The 16,331-nt window shown below is 46.9% G+C and overlaps 1 protein-coding gene across 1 annotated transcript; it reads left to right on the top strand.

The window, feature by feature from the left end:
• Positions 1–2,306: 2,306 nt before the first annotated feature.
• Positions 2,307–10,737, top strand: LOC107216757 (segmentation protein fushi tarazu-like). Its single transcript, XM_015654044.2, has 4 exons — positions 2,307–2,334; positions 2,414–2,888; positions 8,447–8,960; positions 9,710–10,737. Exons 3-4 carry the CDS (start codon positions 8,795–8,797, stop codon positions 10,342–10,344), a joined length of 801 nt encoding a protein of 266 aa, XP_015509530.2. The 5' UTR covers positions 2,307–2,334; positions 2,414–2,888; positions 8,447–8,794; the 3' UTR covers positions 10,345–10,737.
• The last annotated feature ends 5,594 nt before the right edge of the window (positions 10,738–16,331 follow it).

A 16,331-nucleotide genomic window follows, 5' to 3' on the forward strand; every position in this document is an offset into this window, starting at 1 on the left:
TAACGAACTGTGGCAAGACGAGACTGACCCCATCCAAGGGTTTCTCCAACTGACCACCTCCCGCTGCTCCCGCGTGATTAGACTCACCTGCATATCTCTCTTGACTTTAATCAATTTTGCCTTCCTTTGAATAAAATTACCAGGGCTGGAAGTCTACTTGGAACCTTCAGGTACGCACGATCAAGTTTAAAAGTAAGCAAATAGTGCGATCGAATAATGTAGTCGAAAATTTGTTTCATTCGTTTATTGATAGGGCAATTTTTATAGAGAGAAATGAATTTCACAGTGTTTTAAATTACCTCACCGTTCTACAAAGTAGATAATAAACTGTCCTTGAATTCCGACACATCGGCAAAGGATATTCGCGTCCTACGAATACACTGGCCTTCAAGTTATTGGCCGGTTTTCCATCAGCGGCAGTGGTCACTTAATTAATTGAATCGCGTAGGTGCATTTAAATTACAGTGGCCTCGCTGGTCGCGTTCGATATATCATTAGGTAGTTATTGCGATCGCCGAAGCCGGCGTGGCGTCGTGCAGGCCGTGTAGGCAAGCCATCCCGGCTTCATTCACGTCAGATGTGAGGCGACCGCGTCATTTATCTGTTGGTCAGGCCCGCTAACGATGCATTGCTGGCTTCTCCGCGGCTGCAGGCCCGTGCCGGACTGCCCGCGATCCGAGCATCGACGTTTGAATAAACGAACTCCTTGGAATCACCGCTGAATGATCCTCATCACGGCTCGCGATGTGTGTTTAGTAAAAGTTTAACTCCCAATTTTATTTACTCATTTTTATTTCGTACTTTTTCTCGTTACCTGCCGCAATTTTCACTCGCCACGAAATCGCGCGCGAGAGTTCCCAAGAATTTTGTTAATTTAATTATTGGGAAGTCGATGTTTCAGCTTCTTTTTTTTAAGTTTTTTCTTACCACCTTTTTTGACTCTGGATATTCTCATTTACAAAAAACAAGAACATGTGCCAATTTTGCGAAGTAAGTAACGTAAAAAAATAAAAAATTAAAGTGTTTGAAATGCAACGTGAAAAGAGACAGCCGGCTGGACGCTGGTGTTTGAAATTACCACAGTATCTGGATCTGCGATTGATTGAAAAGATGTTGTTAGGGTGGCAATGGTCGACTGCACAGCCTGTTACTCGGTGTATACATAATTACAAACGAGGCGGGGGTAATTCGCAATTTTGCACCGAAGGAATTGTACGGCTGAGGCAAAGAGGTGCGTGCGAAGACAGGGAGTGGCCGTTGTCTCTCTCTTCCTCACTCGGTTACCGCGTTCCGAACAGGGGGTGAGAACAGGGTTGTGCTTTCCCTCTGCCTCCCTCTCGCTGACTTCGCGATTCTCTCTCTCTTTCTCCTCGAGCGTCGGACCTACGTAGGTATCAGGGAGCTTCCGGCGCACGCGATACCCGCATTAACTTCGTTTGCTCCACGCTCTTGGCACTTCACCCATTTTATCCCGCAGCTCCTTTCTCGGATAAGCCGACGCGGTGCAACGAACGCTTTGAACAATTTTTCGTTTGACTGGGTATTTTTTAAATAGGCTGAACTTTTCGAGGAAAGACAAGCTTGTAGAACGTGTGCCAAAAGCGCGACATTTGGAAAGGGATCACCGAGATACCGAGGCTTGGTGTCTTCCTCAGCAGTCATTCGCTGGTTCGTTTGTTCGTTCCACTATTGATCCTGCGTTCGTTTGTGTAACGTGTTTACTTCTCACCGCGGCGGAACACCACTCCTCTTTCCTCTTTCCTCTTTCCTCTTTCCTTCTTCCTCCTTCCCCGGGGGTGTTAGCTGGGTGGTTGGCCTGGTCCGCTATGCCACGTGGTGCCGGGGGTGGAGAATGGCGCGAGGCGAGGCAAGGCGAGGCGGTCGAGGAGTTCGGCATCGTTAATCATAGCTCGCCCTGTCAATCTCCACCGCATTGATACGGAGACGATCTCGCCGTCGCCGCCAGCCTCCTCCTCTCGCCGGCACCTTCTCGCCCTCCCGACCTCCAGACTCGATACTATGGAACTGGAACCTCCGACTGCCTCCGTCCTATTCAGAGTGCTCGAAGAAGTGGAAGAGCCCGAATGGGTATAGACAGCTGACGCGATACCTTCACTCGCAACGAATTATATAACGGAAATTTTTACATCTAGGTCAAGTACTTTTCTACACCGTGAATTCAAACCGTGCCGTTGTTTTTTTTTTTTTTTTACCTGTTACAGTATCACGTGGCGAAACTCTGAAGGATCCGCTTCTAAAAGGCCTCCTAACAGTCGTTGTACAAATAAGGAAACTTCAGCCCATCCAGAGCATCTTCGTTCTACCTATGAAACAGTAATTAGCATCTCGAATCTTAGCTGGTTGAAAGTTTACGATCGGACAATCTTTACAAAAGGATCTTTGCGTGTTTCAGAAGGCAGAATGCAGTGTCATGATCCAGGATACAAACCCTGCAGCATATTTCGACTCGAGCACAGCTAAAGCGAAGACGGAGGTGTCAAAACAGTTGCTCCTACTTCTGAACCGTTTATCCTTTTACCACTGTGTATTCGTTAATCCGCTAAATAGGCTCTGGGGATCCGGAGAATCTCGATGGGATTTGCGTATACACACGGTTGGATTTTCAGGAAGCACGGAGTCTACACTTTGGCACTACCAACACGTGGGAGTTGAGCGGCTACCTGAAGAGTCGAGTGGAGAGCGATGGATAATCCTTTATTTGGGATCGACTGGTCGAAGCAAATGATTCCCAAGGCTCGGCTGTCACTAAGACGGGACCCCCGTGGAGCCGTCGTCTTCTTCTACTTGTGTACGCGTCTCGTACCAGATCGTCGACGATCCGGCCGAGACAATCCGAAGATCCTTTCCAGCTTTGCGAGCGACGCGAGGTACTCCGACGATGTGGATCACGAGTGTGGTGTGTTTTGCTTGGAATCGATTAGGCCAGTTTCCACGCGCCTTTGGCGAGAGTGGACGATGAGAGACGAGAGACGACGATTAAGAATACTTTGATGAGTCTGACGAGCCGGAGTTGAAAACGACGGTTGAACGTGCGAGAACGCGATGATTATCGCGACTTCGTTCGGGTATGAAAGGTTACTAGGAGACGGCGACTGCATTTTTATGTCATTAGCCGACGATTAATGAATTGCTCGTACCGAGGTCCGCTTGTAAATGAATATAAAAGGACCGCTTTGAGTCTCCGCGGTCAAAGAAACGGCGCCTCGTGCACTATCAAAAAAGAACCAGAGTCTTAACTGAGATGGATTACGGATTGTACCGCGTGTAACATCCAAAGCCTCGAGCCTATTCTCGCCTTTGATTAAACAATGCGTCATTCGTTACTCGAAATTTCACCATGGAAGAGATTCTCCCCCCTCCCTGATTTTTTCATTTCGTTTTCTTTCGTTACCGTTTTACTATTTCTTCATCCGTTCAATCCTTCTCTACTCTCGATCTAGTCCAAGGAAACGGTGCCAAGTTCATTCCGAGAAGAAGAGTGCACGACGCTGATATCATCGGGTCCCTAGAATTCTTGAACCGTAAGGACAATACGGACGGAGCTTGGCGCTGCTTTCCTGTCGAGTTCATCGCGTGTACACGGCGCTCCTGGCACGAAGCCGTCTCCTAGTCCCAACCGCAGTAGGAGGCTGGATGAGATTGACACGTACCCATTGCCAGGAGGAAAGATACACATGTTCGGTTACTCAGGGATCGCGACAGGAGAGCGAAGATACGTCAGTGACGCCTCACGCACCCGCGTTCTTTATCAACGCGCCTCCGCTGTGTTGGTGCATCCACGTCAAGGCCCGAGACTGCAACGGATTGAGAGATTGAGAGGGGCCTTCACCCGTGTGAAAATCTATCCGGAGGGTAAACCGTACTACCGATCTCCGACTTGACCGATCCGATCGTACCCACGCTGCCTTCGCTCGTTCCTGTAATGCAGGTATGCTTGGCTGTTGATCCATACGCGATCGAGTTCAGCCGGGGTTCAACCAGTCGAGAAATAGCCGAACCTCCGAACGATTGCTCAGCACTTTTTCCGCTCCGCCCCGAAACGCCCGTTTTCATTCCCACTTACGCGTCCTCCAGGGCTTCCGCCGAAATCTAAATGGTACCCGCGTGTCCGCATGTCCGATGGTCGGGATATTTGGCAGAATGTTCGAAATTAATATTCTCGTAAAAGAAAACGCGACGATTATCGATTATGTGACGTTCTTATAAGATTCTAGATTTCGGGACCGTCGGTTATCATTATCATATCATTTTTATTCCAATTCGTACACTACAAAAAATCCTGGAATTCATTTAGAAGGGAACTGCTCAATGTCCAGACAGAGGTCATGATGTTGAACTAACCAAGTTCGAACTCCACCGCTCACCCTTCCGTAAAGTTCAAAGGTGGTTTTAGGCTCTACGCTCCCGAGCCACAGAGCTTGGTACCATTATTATTGTTACTATTGTTATTATTTTTACTCCGACCCGGCTCGAGACATGCGATGGTTATGTCTGGCGCAGCGTGCGTCTGGTATCTTCGCTTACGGGTGATGTTCGCACGTGTGCATCGATATTATACATGTTGAAGTGATTTTGTTTTATCGAATTTTGGTTTGTTTATTTTATTTCATTCATCGTTCAACGGAAGGAGAAAGATACGAAAGGATTCAAGCTTCTGGGACTGATATTGAAAAGCTTGGATGCACGGAAATACTAACCAATGCAAGTGAAATGAAATGTGATATTTTATTTTTTCTTCTCATTGTCCAAGTGACAAATGAACGCGTATAATATGTGCTTTGGCATTAAATACGTGAAACACGTGGGTACGGGATTGTACGGAGCCTTCTGGCGCTGCAGCGTCGCATGCACCACAAACAAAGTATAAATCAATCGGGCAATAATAGCGGCACGACGGAGTGCAGAGGCCGACTTCGAACCGCCTGATCCCGATATTCCCAATTTTCCCAAATGGCTGCAAAAGCCACCCCCTTACACCATGGGACTCCCTTAAACCGGCCGCTTCCCCCTTCGAACGGCACATATGTCACTTCGTAGATGGAACAGCTCGACGTGGTTCGAACCATTTCACGCATACTGTAATTCGATGATTCGCAGGCAGTAAATGAAACCGGCCGAGGCGCAATTGCGCCTCGCGCTTGTTTAACCGAGTGCTGCAAATCGCCGGGGTGAAAAACAACTGTAATAAAAGAAAAAAAAAAAAAAGAGTAGGTAAAGGAGACAAAAAGAGCGACAGACGGAAATATTAGGACCGTCTAAGAAACTTGTTCGTCAAGAGGTGCCGTTCAGACATCGGTCCGGCTTTCAACGCGAGCGTAGAAAGTTTTATGGCTATTTTTGCCCGAAGGAAAGGGACGGGAAAATCGTTGGGGACTTACTTGGGACCTGCGATGCGTTATTGGGGTAGGTAAGTTGTCCTACCTGAGCATAAAGCTCCGCAATAGCAGGATCCATAATTTTGTTTCCACTCCAGGGTAACCAGGTACGGTTGTATAAAAATTAATATATTGCGTCGAGGAATGAAGAGAGATGGAAAGAAACTCTGGCAGGGGTGGGACGCGAAAATTGTCGTGGTATACGTACAAGGGGTGAAGGGAGGGGGGTTAAGCACGTGCCTGCGCGTGTCTCTTCGTCGCTTCGTGTTTTACGAGCTCGCCTCATAAACTATATAACCGAGAGCTTACTTTCGACGCAATACATCACCGAACTCGTCATCCAGGTAATTTTCTACGTCTTGGCTCACCTACCTGCCGGCCATTAGGCCTCGTAACTCTGTGCATATACGGAATTGCCGTCGCGTTGACGCGTCTCAAGTTCAGTTTGCCCGCATAGGACGAAGACGTTATCTCGACAACTAAATCTTTCGCAGACATCAACGACGGATTTCACCCTCCAACCCATCGCTCCGGATCAAACTATAAGACCTTATTGTCGTCGTACTTTTACAGCAAACGCTCAATAACTCTCTCCGACCGCAACGTTCGCTACAATTTTCCTGCAGTAAGTGCGCAGCGAAACACGCGTCGCGTATAAAAAAACTTGCGCTACGAGATGGGCTCATAAATAACTGTTCGCCTTGGGACGACAACGTACTTTTCCGAGGCGAGTAAATTCCACAATGCATATCCCTGCAATAATCCAATGAAAATTAATCGACTTACAAATAAAATTCGATCGATTTTATCCCCGAAATGAGAATTCTGTTTCTTTTTTTCTTTTCTTTTTTTTTTTGTCAGCGGTTGCATCGCCAAGTGTGAAATGAAGTCGGTAGCCAGAATCATTTACGGTTTTTGATGCCCCGCAGTGGACCCCGCAAGGATTTTTTTTTTCTCCCCACGTCGGTGCGCCCTGGGTTTTTCACCCTGATTCGCCCCATAGCTAACAGAATTATTATTTATTATCGTCAGCCGATCGTCGGACCTACATACACCTATGCAGCGGTCTGTTATGCGACGCGCCTACCAGTAAGAGATTTCAGTTATGGGTGATGCACTCGTGTATATCGCTGCTGAAACGTGCCCGCACACACGCACGCGCGTATCCACCAATGGATATAAATGAAACTCCATTGAATGTGTTCACGCGTCTCTCCTGTGTCCACCACAGGGTACCGCATCGTTGTGGGCGCTAGTCGCCCGTCCACTGTCCATCATTAATCACTTTTTCGGTATACTGTTTTACTATTTAAAGGTTTCGTGTATAAAGGCGACCTATTACCCCGACACCGCTTAGGCCGAGGGTGATAATTATTTGAAAAAAGGAGAGGGAAGAGGGAAAAAACTCTTCTTCGAGAGGGCGATGCGTGTCCGCGATTCAAACGGATTAATACGTCTCACTTAGCGGCCCTGCGGAAGCGTTTTTCCTCTTACTTTTTCTTTTTCTTTTTTTTTTTTCTTCTTTTTTTTTGTCTCCGTTCGCTTTCGTTTCGTTCCTCTGTTTCTCTGTTTCTTCGTGTCGTTCTCTTTTTCTTCTTCTTTATCCGTGTGCACGATGGAAAAGCAAACAGCCAACGAAAAGTTGGATTAATGAAAAGCAAGAGGAGTGCCCGACGCTGGATCGAGTAACGGCGGCGCTAACTACGTATATATAATGTATATATATACATATATACGTATACGTACACGGGAACGGCGAGCTCGGAGGAACTGTAGAGAGAGAGAGAGAGAGAGAGAGAGAGAGAGAGAGCATTGAGAGAGTGTGTATACTATACGCGGTTATGTGATTAATCGACGCTGCGAACTCCGGGCGCCCTACTAGAGAAGACGTCACTCGCAAGACTGCCCTCGCCTAGCCGGCTGCATCACGCACTCGCGGCTCACTTTATTCTAGTTTATTCCCTGCAGCAAAGATTATCGCCACCTCGAGGTTTGCAGAAAAATAGTCGCAAGACCTTCCGCGAAGACAATTGACGGATGTAAGGTGAAAAAAAAAAGAAAAAAAAAAAAACCCCCTCTACCCCCGTTTTGTTCCGTACATGTATGTGTATGATAATGACTCCGACGCATGCCGAAAAACACATCCGCTTATCCCGAGGGGCAAGATATTCCCAGCCGATCGGAAATCGGTCCCCGAATCTCGGTGGCTGCTATAGGCGCAGGGCCGCCTTTCGTCCGGCGTATAATAAGCCTCGAGGGGGGGAGGGGTACTCTATGGGGCGAGGGGCACACATGGCGCATTGTGTAAATCCAGGGGGGTTTCCAATATGGGTTTTCGGTGAATGGCGTCAATAGTGGGAGGGGACAGGCGTTCGGGGGTCGGGGGGAGGGGGGGATGGGGGACGCACGCGGCTCAGAGCGGTATCGGGGGTGGATTTTGGGATCCTGGCTAGCCGGCTACCCGCTTTCCGCTCGCCCCGGGGTTCCGTCCGCGTCAAAGAGGACAGAGCTGATTTACAAAGAGCGGGATAGAAAGAGAGAGAGAGACTCGGGGTTGCCTGCGCCCCCTCCGCCCCCTCCGTGCACCCTCGGTGCAGTAATAAACCGGTGAAAGTTTTCCCGTCCAAGAGGAGAGGTGGGGGCACATCGGCACGCGCGACCCCCGTTGCCACCCATCAGACGGACTCTGGGCTTCCTCAAAATCGCGCGTCACGGGGTCGAAACTACGTGCACAAATCATTTCGCCTCATTGTACGAAAGGTCGCCAAGCGCGTTGCCGGTTTCTCACAAAGCTTTCCTCTTCGTCCCTGCAAGCGACCGAGTCCACCACCGGGATTCTCGCTTACCGATGGAAAAATCCAAGCTCGTCAAACGTTCCTCGGAGTGACATCGTCGTTCTTCTCTAGTGCCGTGCGGTGTTTCCAGTGCTCTTGAGTGTAACTCGGAACATGGCGAGCTCCGCTTATTTCGCCAATAGTGAATCGGGATACTGGCCTTATCAGACCGAGCCGGTTTCAAATGTGCATCAATTTTCAAGTGCCGATTTTCAGTTTAACCCTGAAGCGCCAATTTCCGGTTTCCCGATCAAGACAGTGGAGCAGAGTGTGCAGCAGGGATCCAGCCTTCTGGAGACGCTGCTACGGCACGGGAAGGACGCCCTGATCGACGGATACGTCGGACCGGGATATGGGAAGGCTGTGACGTCACCCAGGGTTTTGTCCCAGACTCCGGGATACGCGCCGACACCCGGGGAAAAGGCTTCTCCGATTGTTAACGGGAGTGATAACGCTTCTCAAGAGAGATTTCGCCGCTCTATTCCGGACGTTGTTCCCGTTGGTTACGCTCAGGGTTATCAACCGTTTTCGGCGCAGCCATCGACCGATTCTTGCACCGCCGCGATGGTCGACCCCGTTCCCCCCGTCCAGCAGACCGGATATCACGCTTCGGCCTTCGCGAATAACAACAACGTCGACAACGTCAATCCGACCGAGACCAGCGAGTATGGAGAGGATCAGACCAAGCGGCAGGTCGATTATCCTTGGATGAAGTCCGGCTATGCAAACGGTTCGTTGATACAGATTGTTCGTGGATTATGTAGCCACGAGAGAGAGAGAGAGAGATCATCTCGGTTTTATCGTGAATATGAATAATGATATCCGTAGCTACTCGACGGACACGGCGATTTTAAGTTGCAGAAATGGTTGCTTCTTCCTTTCTTTTTTTTTTTGTCTTACACTATACCTCGTCGTACGATTCAGTGATTTATGTTTGTCTCTTTGCAATGATGATTTTTTCCTTCGAAGAGTAGTTCTTATTCCGATCAGATTTCTATTTTTATCCTGGTGATCGAATGAGTCGTAATGATCTTTCCCTGTGCTCGTCTTTCCTACTAAATCATTTCTCTCAGTTTTACCGTTCTTATAACTGAAACTTGCTTGCTAATTATAAGAAATCCTTTAATCGAAATGACGTCATAAAATGCACAAAATTTTTCCATAGCAAACCTCACCTCTGTTATAAGTCATTCAGCAATGGGTCGAACTTGTACACTTCGAATCGGTTGATCTTTCATGCAATGAAAACGTCGCTGCGCTAATGTTTCTTTTTTTGTTTTTTTTTTTTGCTTTCGTCAACATATTGGTTGAGTACATATTACAGCGATCGATAAGGGGGGAAAATGATATGAATTGAGCAGCGAATTGGTTCGCAGATTCCAAACACAAACATAGACACAAACACAGGCTATTACCTACATCCTGACCAAATTTCACAGCGTGCCTTGGAAATTGAATGAGAGAGGTCGTTTGTTGCAGCTGACGTAAGCGGGGCCGGTCACAAGCGTACGAGACAGACGTACACGCGTTTCCAAACCCTGGAACTGGAGAAGGAGTTTCACTTCAACCGCTACCTGACTCGAAGACGGCGTATCGAGATCGCTCACGCGCTCTGCCTGACGGAACGGCAGATAAAAATCTGGTTTCAGAACAGACGGATGAAGGCCAAGAAGGACGGCAAGGTCCGTTACAGCCCCATAGAATCCGGAACCCTCGAAGAATCCCCCAACCAACCGGACGCCCTGCTGATGACGAACGCCACGCCGACGACGATGATGCTGCGGAGCAATTCCGCGCCCTCGACCTCCCAGCAGTCGCTGCTCCACCGGCAAGGCCCTCACCCTCATCCTCCTCCGCTTCCTCCTCCTCCTCAACAACAGCAACAGCAACAGCAGCATCTGCACGCGGCTTACTTGAGCAGCTATCACAATCAGCACCAGCATCATCACCAACACCGGCACCAGGGTTCGTATGAAAATCAGCAGGCGCTTCTTCAGCAACAGCAACAGCAGCAGCAGCAGCAGCAGCATCACCAGCATCGCCAGCAGCAGGAGTTCAGCCACGAACAGCAAAGTTACGGTCAGAACAGACTCGATCTTCACGCTGCTACGTGAACGGGAAAGAGAAGGCCGCCCGGCTAAGATCGGGCAGCTGACCCTGCAATGCCGATGATTTATGGCTAACCGAGCTAAACAGCCAGGCGAGTCCTACTACGAGCAGCCAGGTAAAGACGGGCCAAAAGTTTATGTGCCTTCACGTTCCTTCCTCGCGCCGCGTCTTTCAAACACTCTTCGCAGCACTTCTGCTGGGATGCTCTCGCTTCGTCCGTCCGCTCGCTCGTTCACGCCGCATTTTGCGACGCACCCTCGGCCCCGTCTCATAATTTTACACTCCCGTAACCTGACCACGGACTGTTTCTCAAATATTTTGACTTTTCGCTCGGGATTGATATTTCTCCGATGATTCGACACTTTTTGCTTTTAGTCTCAAACTGGCGTCCATTTCACCGCGGACTTTTGATTGCTGGTAAATTTGACGAAAGATTTCAACCCCTTTCGTGTAACATAGCCAATGATTTTTTTTTTTTTTTTTTTAAACATTGTTTTTATTATTATTTAGGTTCGTTCAACTCTCTTGCTGAAAGTTTTCGAAGCAGAATTCAGACTCGGTTTGTTCCCGAAATTTTTCAAAAATCTACGTCAAGGAAAACGGGGTTCGTAAAAAACTTACGAGCTAATTAGTCAAGTATGACACCGAAAGTATTCGGAAAGTTTCGGTTACGTACCTAATAGATACCGACGAGTTGTAAAGTTGAGAGAGCGATTGGGTTGATACAAGCCCAAGGGCCAAGGGCCAAGGGAACCATTTGGTGCTGGTGAGGGGTGGGGGGTTGCTACGCAGCTGCGCGCAACGTCGAAAAATAAGATGGCCGAAAGCGTTCGCTGCCAGTGATACAACCTAGTTTAAATTTCCATGTTTTTATCATGCAACATTTGCTTTTTCCACTTGCTAATCGAATTCATAATTTTCGGGGTGCTGTTCTGTGATCAGTGATATCGTTTCAATTGTCGAGGGACTTCTCGATCGGTGGTAATAACGTAAGATAACAACCGAAGCAAATATATCGTGCAGTAGAGATTTGCCGCCTTGGATTCTACGCTAGTGTTTTCATTCTTTTATCCTTTTCATTTTCGTCACACGAGCTGAAATTCGAGCTCCGGAAATATAATAATTCATTCAAATGCCAGGGAGAAAAATTCAGCACGGTGGATATTTGCGAAAAGATTTGTAAACATTGTCGTACAGTTTTTGTCGTGATATTTTCGAGGCTTCACGCAACGTTTCGACGATTGGATAATTTTTACCTGACAAATTTCTAAACCCGTGACGGATCCGGCAAAGCAAACGCTAAAAGTGAAAGTTATCCTTAAACTCGACGAGAAGATCTACCTGCGAAGACCATCGGCGTAACGGATACGCGCGTACTGCAAACGCCGAAACTCTGCAACTTGTTGGACTTGTTTAAGCGGACGAAGGAATGTTTAACTCGGCTTTATACGTTTAGTGCCTGGGTAAAGAGACGCGTGTGACCTGTGTTACGACTCTATTTTCATTTCCTGAGTTTCTAAAAATTCAAAAGACTACGTGCCTGAAATTGCTCGGAAAGCAAATGAGCTTGAGCAATGAACTAAGCTCGAGCGGTTGCTCCGAAGTTGTTTTTAACTGAATAGAGAGAAAAAAGGAAAGAACGAAATCTTACATGGATAAATAAAAGAAGAAAGGAGCCAGCTTATCCGAGTCCTAAAATGTTTTCTCAATTTTCGGTACAAAGTTCAAGCTACGTGATCGCATGACTTAATGTCTTGTGGCTTGATCGTATTTAGAATAAATTAGGCCTTGATGAATGATTTCAATTCCATTGAATACTTTCTCTCGCATAATACACCAGATAAGCAAGCACCGGGCATATATTTAACGTTTATATTTCTTCTTTGACAAGCGACTCGTACCGCATTTCATTCTCAAGACCTTCCATGTGAAATCAACTATGTGAAAGTTTTTTCTCTCTCTCTATTCTGATATTAAATTTACTTGTATTATACATCTTGTGGATCCAGATCACTTGTAGGCCTTAGATGAAAGCTCAAATTGAAACGTAATGTTCCTATTAATAATTAAACTCATGTAAATAATAGCCGAGGTCTATTTATACCGTAGATTAAAATTAACATAAGATTCTAAATTAGCCTGTAAGTAAAGTAACCTGTGTGAAATTCAAAATTATGCCAACGGCATAAACCTATAATAAACGGAATGCTCTTCACATCTCGGTTGGTAAATTCGATGCACGAATTTTTGCACGGTGATTTCTGTTAACCGAAGAAAACGTGATTGTGAACAATTAAAATGACGCGAGAGACTACGTGCGTTAATTCTTTATACATTACGATTATTATATTAACAATGCTGGGGATACAAGGTGAAGAATAATTTAATTAATCCAGAGAATAATATTTTTAAACCATGAGATTATTTATTAATTCATTCTCCTTCCATTATAAAGAAGAGAAATACTAGTCGAACTGTACAGCTATATAATCTAACTTATTACTGATATGAAAAAAAAGGAAAAAAAAAAAACGAAAACTTGTATTTTATGCTGCTGCGGACACATAAACGGAAACGTATAATAAATAACATTTTTCGAATAAATTAGGTAAAGGAGTAGGAATAGTTAATACAATATGCATTAAAAAATTATTTGCAAACGATTCATCGACCGTCCCAATCTAACACTGTGCAGAAGTCGAGAAACTTGTACAATCAATCCGGAGAATAATAAACCGTATGGATGGGTTTTACAATCGGGATCTGTAGAATATTTAACAGACGCAAGTATCAACAATTTTTTTTCTGTTCGTCATTCCTGCAGTCACGTAACATATACTCGTAGGAAATGAAACACGATCTTAAAAGCGTGAAATAAAGGTTGAGCTGCACGCATACCGACCGCCGTCCCAAGACCACCCCGCGTATTTCCGTGACGTCACTAACCCACGCGTGCTGATCTCTTGACAAAAGATTTATTTCTTTATCCGATATCAGTATTTTCGTTTTCGTTGTTCGATCGAAAATTATCGATGTTCCTCAAATCTTGGTTACACCGCACATCGCACGTATGTTATTTGGCTGGTTTGACGTACAGTGAAACGTGATAATCGAAATTTGAAATTATCGGGAAAATCAACGCAAGCCTTCTCCGTGCAAATAAAATGGTTTTCGATAGAGGGAGAACGGGGCGCACGTAGGTGTTTAAGTTAGGCTAGGTTGGTTAAGAGCGCCGGCGGGACGGACCGAGTCGTCCGACTCGTAGGGGCTGGAACGTTGGCCGAAGGGGCGAGGGTCGATATTGTGCTTGACAGATAGTTTCCCATGGCTCCAGCAATCCATCATGGCGGCCGAGGAGATGTATTGGTTTTCCTGTTGTACGTCTCGCGGCTCTGGGCCTGAATTGAATATTTTTTACATTCGATTACGCTCGATGTTCGTCCCGCGGATTCCTCTCCGCAGGCGCGAGGTTTTGAGGAATGTTATTCATTACCGATAAAAGAAGTGTTTAATTTCTCGTCGCAAGACCTGGGATATGAATAAACCGATAACCGCCTACGACGATAATGGCCCGGTATTCAAATTGAACGGCGAAAGGAATTTCTTACTGTAACGCTGAACGAAACGCACCCATATTTCCAAATTCACCTGTCCCGAGTAGGCGATGCCTATAAATAAACTAGGGCCGTATTAAGCCGCGAATTGAGGTTCGGAAAGTAGCGCACGGCAGGTAAGTAGGTACCACTTAAATTAAAAATTCATTCATCATATTGCCTGCAGTGGCAAAGGCGCACCGCTTCTAGCCTTACGTCACGCTCGAATAAGATGCGCTTATTCATTCCGCTGCGGGGTTATTTGTCCGTTATTACAATCGGATGCGATCGTCTGTCCAACCGAATAATCGATGAGAAAATAGAAAAAAAAAAAAAAATCAATAATTCGTAGTGATAAAAATTTTCGCCAACACAGATGAAAGAAATTGAGTAGCGACAACCGTTACTTTTTAGATCGTAACGAATGAATATTTGAATCCGCACGCGCGTGCGGACAGGCCGAAGGTGGGCCCCGCCCGTTAAGCGTGCTTAACAAACGATTCGTAGAGCGAAATCTATTAGCGGGACACTTTAGTTCAAACATCGGTGTAATTTTTCAAGAGCTGTCGTCACGAGGTCAAAACCTAAAACACTGCAGCCCCACCCGCTCGAGCAGTTCCCTCCTACGAGCAGCTTTTTGACCCTCTCGCCGAGCTTGTCAGTCAGCTTTATCCGCGTGGCCGGGAGAGCCAAGGTGCGAAGTGTGCTCGGGATGCTTGAGAAGGAGCCGAATATTGATCGTCGTAATTTAATATTATTTTTACGAATTTCCTTCATTGCTCTCCGGAATCAATCACGCTGCCTCGAGCATGTCCGGTGCTACATTGTCACGCCGTAGCGAATGCGCGTATTGTAGGTAGACGATGTAGCAACAACTAAATCTAAACACCACGCATGCATACGCGCGGAGAGCAGAACGTGAAGTCGGCTTAGGTACGGAATAATTTACGACATACCAGCTGGTTTCGGTAGTTTAATTTAGTATCTGGAACGTCGGGGCATTAGCCACTGGGCGTTACTATAACTGAAAAGAAGAACCCGTTCCACCGACTTCAATCTCAGCCTTGGCTGTATCAACATCAAAAGATTTCTCCTCGATGCGTGCGCCGGCTTCGGGTTGACAGGTGCCCGATCCCAGTTATTATTACCATTGTCTTTCAATTAAGCCAAATTATCGAGTCGAATTACATTACGCTTGAATACGTATTTTTCAAGCCAATAAAAATAGCCACCCGCTCAGCCGTGTGGATCGTGGTCCAGACTTTGATCGACTCGTTTCTGTATAATAGTCGACTATTCATCGATCGTCTGTTGGTTACGTACTGTAATTAAAATTTTTGTGACGCGGTATATCGATTAAGTTCTCGACACGAGAATGATTTCTGCAGGACAATCGTGGGTGGCATATTATCATCTGCGAAAAGTTGAGAATGGAGATCGAAGAGCTGGCGAGGTACACGTGTCTTGTTTCGACGGTGTCTCTTTGCCGGGTGGGTGATTCATGGGGACACGAGGACCGGGTACGATGCATTTTTTACACCTGAGACGACTTTATTAGAAATTCTAATGGACCAGGGAAGCCTGCGGCCGAAGTGTGCGTGTAAGCATCGGTCCGGATCAACGGGAGCCGAATTTAAAACCCGGGTAAAAGTTCTTGTCCGTGAGAGCCGAGGTTCGATTGGCAGTCGGCGGCTCGATCGGAGCCTCGGTGACTTGATGACTTCGTCAGGTTTGGCGCCGTTGCATAAAGGACCATCTTCTCCTCTCTTCTCGTCTTTTCACTCATCTCGTTTCACGTGAGCTGCCGGAGATCCCGAGGCACGGGATCCCTCGACCCCCGCAAAAAACTACCGACTTAAACAGGCCATTCGTCGTCTGCGATGTTGTACAAAACGATCGCGATGCGGTTCTGCGATTTGCGATTTCGGTGACCGATTCGCGCCGAGCCAGCGATCGGCGATTGATGAAACGATGATATCCGCCTGTTATCATTCGACGGGCGAATGATTTCTGGGTGATTATCCATATGCTCCTGGTTGAGGAGGATCCGCGGCACCGTTTGGCGTAATTTATACACTGGAACCTGATTACCTTGGAAACATTCATTAGCGGCTCCACCCCTCGCCGCCGCATAACGTGCAGTTGAGGAAGAGTTTGCCGTGCAGCACCGAGTGCGGAATAGACCAAATCTCCTGCGGTGAGGCGAAGGGGAATAAAGCAGATGCGGAGAGCTGGAACGAGAGCGAAAGCGGCGGAAAGGGGGAGAACTGGCATCGCTTTTATACAGCCCGATGCAGCACGACCGTTGCGTAACACGATGGGGAAAATTGAAGAGTTCAAATATTTCAATCAGTTTGCCGCAACTCCTATCGTACATATGTAGGTATACGTATAGAGAG

The sequence above is a fragment of the Neodiprion lecontei genome, chromosome 1 (genome assembly GCF_021901455.1).
Source record: "Neodiprion lecontei isolate iyNeoLeco1 chromosome 1, iyNeoLeco1.1, whole genome shotgun sequence".
Lineage (NCBI taxonomy): Eukaryota > Metazoa > Arthropoda > Insecta > Hymenoptera > Diprionidae > Neodiprion > Neodiprion lecontei.